Genomic DNA, 9,196 nt, shown 5'->3' with positions numbered 1-9,196 from the left:
CAAAGCTGAGAAATTTTGTCAGCTTTAATATCATACATTTTTCTGCCATGCATGTCATAAAATTAAGTTAAAAATAAACTTCTAAAGTTCCCTTATGTAATTATTTCTACATTTCTTTTAAGCATGAAGGATCCTTTCAGTGATGCCAGAGATTGGAATATTATTTTATATTTTTGCAAAAATGGAAGCATGTTTCCAGGCGGCCAGCATCAGAGATGGATCCCATCACACTATTGTTGCATAAGAGTGAAATGTTAAGTGGTTAAAATGAGACTACTTGATGCTGCAATGAAGTTCTTAATTTTAGCTATTCACGCCAATTCATATTTAACATGGATATATTGATGCAGCTGAGATAAATCTCTGCTCATCCAAACTCTGTACACCCAAATGTGTAAAACAAAACCAGTATTTAACAGATAACCTAGCAATTCATTTTATACATATTTATCCAAAAAAAGAGAAGCACATATTGGAAAATCAGAAAATCAGAAGAAAGTAAATGGCAACATCATTACATAGCAAAACCTGTACTCATCCGAATGTAAATCAAAGAGAAGAGAAAGCCCTATGGATAACCTACTACTATTATAGTCTACTGGACTAAGTTAGATTATTTTGCTGAATTCATGCACCTAAAATATTTAAATGGTAATAGAATACCCATCTCTGACAAAACTAATCAAAAAAGGGGATACAAATGAAGGACCATTTTGTATTTGTATATACAAAATAGGATAGATAAAGATTTGTACTAATAGTGTTTGTGGACAGGATATCATGTTTACATCTTATACGATGAATAATCACTATGAAGACACCAATATGCAATATATTAATTATTGAAACTGTCCTGCTAATCGGTTTTGAAACTATCTCATTGCTATTTGTTTCTCAATAAAACAAATTAAAAAAGAAAGAAACACAATAAAAATCTGTGTGGTTCAACATTATCATACAATGAATTAATTGTATTTCATTCAGCATTGTAGAAGGAGAAAAATGATGTAGAGTGTCAGAACGCATGGCAGTCATTGCTTGGAGGTAAAACTAGGATAAGGAAGCGGGAGGATCAAGACAGTGCTTATTATGGTGGTGAATGTCAGATATATCCACTTCTCTAAAATCATTAAATTGTGGGCATTTAAAAGTAAGTTACATTTCAATATGATTAATTGAAAAAGATTCAGAAGTACAAATTTAAAAGTCATGCATTATTTGCTACGGATGCTTCCCATACCATAAATTTTCATACATACTTTTAATTTCATTAGGTGATTTTTTTTTTTTTTTTTTGTATTTTAGGGAAGGGTCTACAGGGTGTTCATGGTCTCGCTACTAGATTGGACTCATAGTGATCCACCTGTTTACAGCCTCCCAAGAGCTGGGATTACAGGTGCACACCACCATGCCCAGTCTCAATTGCCAGCTCAGCGCGCCCTGGCGGGGACGGGTGACAAGGCAGACCTGGGGATCAAAGCTCCAGCCTCTGAGCCTGCATGCAGGTGCTTTAATCTGCTGAACTATTTGGCTGGCCCTTAGGTGATTTTTAATAGTGTATAAAGTTACTCTTGCATGTGTTACTATTTTATTTTCAATGTAAGCTGTGTTATGTAAAATATATTTTAAAATGGGAAGGAAGAAAGCGTTCAAATTATTCTGTATTTTCAACATGCACACTTGGAAAAGAATAATGTATTAATGAGGAAAACCTATTATTTTCTTAATGCAATAAATGAGACTTTCTCTAACCACACACTACACTGTAGTCTTTTTGTTATATTGGCAGTTATAATAAGTAATTTAATTTTTATACATTAATGAAATTTGCTTTATAAACACTGTGATTTCAGTAACTCTAAGTATTTCAGAATTTTTAATTAGAATTTTTCAGTCTTTGTTTACCATATTTCATCCTAATGAGAAAGTTGTGCATTGTCTTAGTATGTATTGTCTTAGTCAACTAATCAATCTGTATTTGTAAATCTCTAACGTAATGTCTTATAAGAAATGAGTTCAATTCATTAGTTCTTTCCAGTAACACATAAAATATGGAAATATTTTCTTAGAATTGCTGTAAAATATAAACAATTGCTGTAAAATATAAACTCTGTTATATATTAAATAAGGAAGAAACAAAAGGGGAGAATTTGGCATTTCAGTGTAAGATTTTTCTTTCTTATGCTATAATACATCCTTTTAGACATGTGGCTCCTGTTTGAGTATGTAGGGTAATCATATTGGGAATGTTATGGTACCCATGTCAAAAGTTCACAGTAACTTAAAAATAGCTCCTCATTATATGCATGCATATCTCTAAGAATAAATGTAATAAAACATGAGATAATGCATATTTCAATTTTCTTGTCCTATGTATTTAATGTAAATTGTTTAAATGCAATTTTTTTCCAAAAATAATTTTCCATTACAATTTCTAAATAATGAACTCACATCTTAATCTCATTGACGAAATTCTTAAATTCCTCTGTAATCCTGATACTTCTGTTCTTTCCTGTATTGAAGGTCAAATTCTCATTTACCCACCACATAACACCTATGAGATCATTCTCTGCATTAACATTAATTTCACAGTATGTCAAGACATGTATTTAGTGTTAGATAATTTATAAAGTATAGTGAGACATACATTATAATATTGTTCTTTGTATTATTACATGAGAGGATTAGTTGGACATTTTAGTTATGCTGATGCTGTTTATTAGTTATGGGTACAGATTTACACATAAAGTCAGTTTAGACCACTTTCTTAATTCAATAAGAAATGAGCCATTATTTTCTGATATTCTCAGTCAAGTGTTTTATAAAATATTCCTCCTTGATTAATTCTTAATTATTTCATCAGGGAGCATTACAAAGGTACATTTGGAAAAGGAAAACTATTACGCGTATAATTTAAATTCTCTAAAGTATTTAATCATTAAATCATGAAAAATTATCGAAGTAAAAGCACACAATCTCCAACCATTAAGGAATATTTTCAAAGGACAGAAAAGTTTTACATTTCTTTTATGAATTGCTCTACATAAGAGGCTTACCAATACTTGTTTTACTGATTTGTACCTAACAGTCTGCATTTAGTACAAGTACAAAATAGCAATAATTAAGATGAAAACCTTATATTTACCACAGTTTTTTTAATCATTACATGAATTTAAGTGAAATACTATAACAAAAAGAATACTTAAATGAAAACAATATATATACTACTTATATGTAATTATCAGCCCCTTTTAGCTCAAAAGAAGGAATGGAAGAATATTTGTTATTCCTATTAGAAGGAGGAACACGTTCATTTCTGTGAGTAGTTGACTTCAGGGTAAGTTACAATTTAAAATTTCCTACTGGGTTAATAGCAGGTACCTAAAGTTCAGAAGAGCGGCAGTAATTACTTTCTCAAAAGCAAACATTTATTGGGAACATCTAGTGGTTCAGCATTACGCATATCCTGTTCTTTTTATTGTGGCTTAAAATACATTAAATTTAATGTGTGTGTCAAAGACATCCAAATACATTGTCAGAATCCAATTAAGTTATTTAGCTATTTAAAATGTGTATATTTGAAGGAAAGAGAATATAAATTACATATACATAATTTTTATATATATTTGATATTTTTTTGAAAATTGAATGAGATCATCACCAGCACAATACACAGTATTCAATTATTTAATGACTGTATCAAATAAATAAATGAAATTTCTGGGTTGAGCTATCTTGAGTATAGCAAGGAAGCTAGTCTATTGATTTAGCCATCAGCTCACGATTTATTTAAATTCTCAATACATCAAGTGCTTACTTGTTTATCATCAAATACTTCTTTGTCTCAGTTACTGTTCTCTTTTGCTGGGCCAAAACACCCAACACTCAAAATTAAGAAAGGAAAGGTTTATCTAGCTTACAGTTAGTGGAGGGTTCAGTCCATGCTCAGCTGGCTCCACGGCTGAGGGGCACATGGCAGAGAGCAACCATGACAGCAAAGAACAAGAGCAAAGGGAGTTGCAGCAGCTCAGGCCGCTAGCCAGCCTCTCTTCCCTCCTTACATTTAAAGCTACTTATTCAGCCCAGGACCAGGGTGTAGCCCTCACACCCGCAATCCCAGTCTGGGATCAAGTCACAAACCCCAGATGTCGCCCCATGACTGCATGAGGCTTTGGGTGGAAACACATACACAAACCGTAACATTCATACAGACTCTTTCAAGGATGATCTGTGCTTGTAAGTACAAAACGTTTAACACTGAGTAAATGATCATTATTTAAAAGTTGTCTGGATGATTTTTTACTTATTAGCAACTTTTCATTTATTATAAGACTTTGGTGAAAGGGAATGAACAAAAAGACAGAATATCACTATAGCGAAGTAAAATAAAGAACCATAATTAATTGTATATTTACAAGAAACTCAAGTGCCTGTGCCCTTTCTCCTTGAAAATTCGATTCCTTTTTGTGGCCCCTAGATTTATTATTTTCACATACTCTGAACAAGATGGGCTAAAGCGTTATGACTGAATTTGAGACAAAAATTTCTCCAGATAATTGGCTCTCAAATTCCCTTTTCCCGTATCAGTCAACTAAATAAATAAAACCTTACTTTTTTATTTATTTATTTATTTATTTTTGCTCTTTTGAGATATAAATCCCAAGTACAGATGGGCCGTGAAATATAGCCTTCAGGAAAGGGCAAACCCACATCTTCCATTCTCAGGGAAGGAAGGCTGCTCACTGTGACAAGTACTTACTTGCAAACAGTGTCCCAAGCACTTTTTTTTTTTAATTTTATTTATTTATTTTTGCGTGTGTGTGTGTGTGTGTGTGTGTGTGTGTGTGGCCAGCTCAGCCCACCGGGGGGCGGGGCTGGCTGGCATGTGGTGCTGGGGGATTGAACCGCGGTCCCTGTGCTTTGCTAAGCTTGTTCTAAATAGGTGCTTTAGACCACTGAGCCATCTCACCAGCCCCCAAGCACTTTTGTTCTTCCCCATGTTTTCTCCTTCTGATGCTTAAGAGGAAAGAAATGATTATGTACAGATACAACATGTGAAAGGGAGCCAGGAAGACAAGGCACCTACAGTTGAGATTAATTTTTCCGTTGAACTTCTCGATTACAAAATAACTGGGTTCCCTCTATCAAATTTAAGTGGAGAAGGGATTCATCAAGCTTGAATTCCATAATTAATCTATTCATTCATGATTGGAGGCACACAGAAGAAAATACATATTTTCCCCATTGCAAGTGCCTCTTAAGAAGCACAAGGAGGAGCTCACCTGATTAGAGGTCCCTTTGCTAGCATGATGCACAAAGCAAATATGCTCATGAGCCTGAATGACCCACCTCACTCCCCACCTCGCAAGAAATGGAATTTCTGCACTAATCTTCTTTCCTTGTGTTTGTTTATTGGATTGTTTGTTTGTTTGTTTTAATAAAAGATTCAAGTAGTCATACCTGAATAAGAGCACACCAGCTCTAGGTATAAATGAAGCTGAAGGTACATATTCATTCCTTTGCCAAGGCGATATAATTTAAAAGAATTTTCCCATATGTAGAATAACAAATTAAACAGCATGCTTCTCAATCATTTACAACAAAATTTTAATAACTTGAGTTAATTAATATAAGAATAAAGCTTTGTTATATGGGTAAAGGCAAATTTTCATGCGAAGACAGTTCTGAGATGAGAATACTTGAACATATTTTCAGTTTCAATTCAATTTTCAATGTTTATGCTTTATGGTCCTTAGTAATAAGAATGTATCTGGCAGGGAACATTTGAAGATTGGAGAAAGATAACATGTGCAGCTGACTCATGTAACAAATTAACACTTTTAGATTTTAAACTTATACCTTGTCACAGTATGGAAAACTCATTTTTTCTGTCTTATTTTTTATTATTATTTTTAATAATTTTATTGAGAAACAAATATCAATGAGACAGTTTCACAACCTATTACTAGCACATTTACAGTAATCAATACATTGCATATTGTTGTCTTAGTGGTTGTTCGTTGTACAAGATTCAGACCTGATATCCTGTCTCAAATAGTATTATAACAAAGCTCTCTATTCATTGAATTAAGAGAATGGAGCTATATAGCTATTCTAACTTTTTTGAGTATATAGATACAAAAGGGTCGTTCATTTCTATCCCACTTTTTTGGTTAGTTTTGTCAGAGAAGGGCATTCTATTGTCATTTAAATATTATAGGTGCATTAATTCAGTGGAATCTCCCAATAGAGTTCAGTAGTCCATAATAGTAGTGGGTTTTCCATAAGACTGGCAATGTCCAAAGTTGGAAAAACTAATTTTTACAACATATTGTGCTTTTTATTTTAAAACCATGTTTCTATATTTTAGTGATGATATATTACTCATTAGTTATATTTCCCTGGAAATTTTTCCTTTTGGAATTAAAAGTCTAGAGATTAACATGTAGAAAAGTGTGCTATATCTTAAAATATGCATAAGAATGAATAAAAGAACACATATTAGAGAAGCAAGAAAGTTGAATTTTATCAACATATTTTATTGGGTCTTTTCCACCTTCAAATCACTGAATAAGTAGAATGCATAACTAACTTTACTTATTTATTTATTTATGTCTCCTGGATATTAGGTATCTTAGTTTGGGCTGCCTTAAGGAGTAGCATAGACTTGGTATCTAATAACAGCCACCATTCATTTCTAATGAGTCTGATTAGACATCTGATAGGCTTCCAATATGGTCATGTTCTTGTGAAGCCCTTCTTCCAGGAGGTAGGCTGCTGACTTCTTTGTCTGCCAACAGAAAAAGTGTGCAAGAAAGCACTCTAGAGAGCCGTGGCCCGATGCGTCTGGCAGGCCGCCCTCGCTCCTTTCCTCCCCGAAGTTTCACCGCGGCGTGCAGGCGTGAGCGGGCGCCCCCAGCACTTAGAAGAAATGGAGCAAGAGTCACAAAATGAAGAACCTGCTGAAATTAAGATTATCAGGGAAGCATACAAAAATGCCTTTTTATTTGTTAATAAAGGTTTGAATACAGATGAATTAGGGCAGAAAGAAGAAGCAAAGAACAACTATAAGCAAGGAATAGGACACCTTCTGAGGGGAATCAGCATTATTACAACAGAGCCTCAACACACAGGCCCCGGATGGGAATCTGCTAGACAAATGCAGCAGAAAATGAAATAAACACTACAGAATGTACGCGCCAGGTTAGAAATTCTAGAGAAGGGTCTTGCCACCTCCCTACAAAAGGATCTTCAGGAAGTATCCAAGTTACAGCCAGAATTTCCACCTAAAGACATGTATGAAAAGTCAAGAGAGCCTCAGTCCTTTAACTCACCTCAGCATACTGAAATAAATGATAACACAGCAACTACCAGTTCAGGACCTACTGTTGCACCATCTTCTCCAGCCTTACCATCTCCAAGCTGTCCATCAGGAGCTCCTCCTGCTTATACTCCTCAGGCTGCAGAGGGTCACTACACTGTGTCTTATGGAACAGATTCTGGTGAAATTTCGTCAGTTGGAGAAGATTTCTATGCAAGTCATTCTCAGCCACCTCCTCTTGAGACTAGGGATGGATGCAGATGAATTGATTTTGATACCAAATGGAGTACAGATTTTTTTTGTAAATCCTGCCGGGGAGGTCAGTGCACCTTCGTATCCTGGGTACCTTCGAATTGTGAGGTTCTTGGATAATTCTCCTGATACAGTTCTAAACCGCCCTCCTGGGTTTCTTCAGGTTTGTGGCTGGTTGTACCCTCTGGTTCCTGATAGATCTCCAGTTCTCAAATGTTCTGTGGGAGCCTACATGTTTCCCGATACAATGTTACAAGCAGCAGGATGCTTTGTGGGTATGGTCTTATCCTCTGAGCTACCAGAAGATGATAGAGAACTCTTTGAGGATTTATTAAGACAAATGTCTGACCTTCGGCTCCAGGCCAACTGGAGTAGGGCAGAAGGAGAAAATGAATTTCAAATCCCTGGAAGAACAAGACCCCCCTCTGACCAAGTGAAGGGAGTCTCTGGTAGTGATGTGAGTCAGTTGGACCCTTCATTGGGCCAAGGCAACAAGACTGTGCATCATAAAGGAAAACATAAGAAAAAGACTAAAGATACTTCAAATGAAGAAGTTAATCTGAGTAACATTGTACCCTGTGAGCCAGTTTCAGAAGAAAGAGCAAAAGAATTACCTGAATGGAGTGAGAAAGTGGCTCAAAACATTTTGTCAGGTGCTTGCTGGGTGAGTTGGGGTTTAGTCAAAGGTGCTGAGTTTACTGGCAAAGCAATCCAGAAAGGTGCTTCCATACTCCGAGAACAGATTCAGCCAGAAGAGAAACCAGTGGAAGTTAGTCCAGCTGTCTCCAGGGGACTTTATATAGCCAAGCAGGCTACAGGAGGAGCAGCCAAAGTCAGCCAGTTCCTAGTTGATGGAGTCTGCACTGTAGCAAATTGTGTTGGAAAAGAATTAGCTCCACATGTTAAGAAGCATGGAAGCAAACTTGTTCCAGAATCTCTTAAAAGAGACAAAGATGGAAAGTCTACCCTGGATGGTGCTATGGTTGTTGCAGCAAGTAGTGTTCAAGGATTTTCAACTGTCTGGCAGGGATTAGGATGTGCAGCTAAATGCATTGTTGACAATGTTTCAGCTGAAACAGTACAAACCGTCAGATACAAATACGGGCATAATGCAGGAGAAGCTACACATCATGCAGTGGATTCTGCCATCAATGTTGGTGTAACTGCCTATAATATTGACAACATTGGTATTAAAGCAATGGTGAAGAAAACTGCAAAACAAACAGGGCAGAAAATCCTTGAAGACTATCAAATAACTGATGATTCTCAGAGGGAAGGTGAAGGAGGAACATCAAATCCAAATGTGAGAAAACAGAAAAATGAAAAAGCAGCAAAGAAGGAAGATAAATGATGGAAGTAGCAGAAACTACTTGTACCAAAGCCCTACCAAATGGAAGAAATTTTGTAAAATAAGCAAATGTGGAATTCTTCACAGATTAACCAGTATTTTTTTTTAATGTATTCATTACGATTTAAATGACTGCCATAAGCATTCTGGCATATATTCCATTTACAAGGAAAACAATCAGCATTCTTGCATCTAGTCTTCACAAATAATGAAATTATATTCTAACTGTGTTTATTTTTGCCTTAAAATGTGGCTGAAATATTTTTGTAGTTAAA

At 35.5% G+C, this 9,196-nt stretch overlaps 1 protein-coding gene across 1 annotated transcript; it reads left to right on the top strand.

Annotated features, from left to right (window-relative positions):
• The first annotated feature begins 6,840 nt into the window (after positions 1–6,840).
• LOC101577981 (spartin-like) lies at positions 6,841–9,196 on the top strand. The gene is given in 2 exon segments (XM_012513192.2): positions 6,841–7,566; positions 7,568–9,196. Coding segments are annotated over 2 exon segments (1,992 nt in total). The 5' UTR covers positions 6,841–6,931; the 3' UTR covers positions 8,925–9,196.

Source organism: Octodon degus, unplaced genomic scaffold (genome assembly GCF_000260255.1).
Source record: "Octodon degus isolate 3935 unplaced genomic scaffold, OctDeg1.0 scaffold00356, whole genome shotgun sequence".
Taxonomy (NCBI): Eukaryota; Metazoa; Chordata; class Mammalia; order Rodentia; family Octodontidae; genus Octodon; species Octodon degus.
This window is presented reverse-complemented; position numbering and strand designations above follow the sequence as displayed.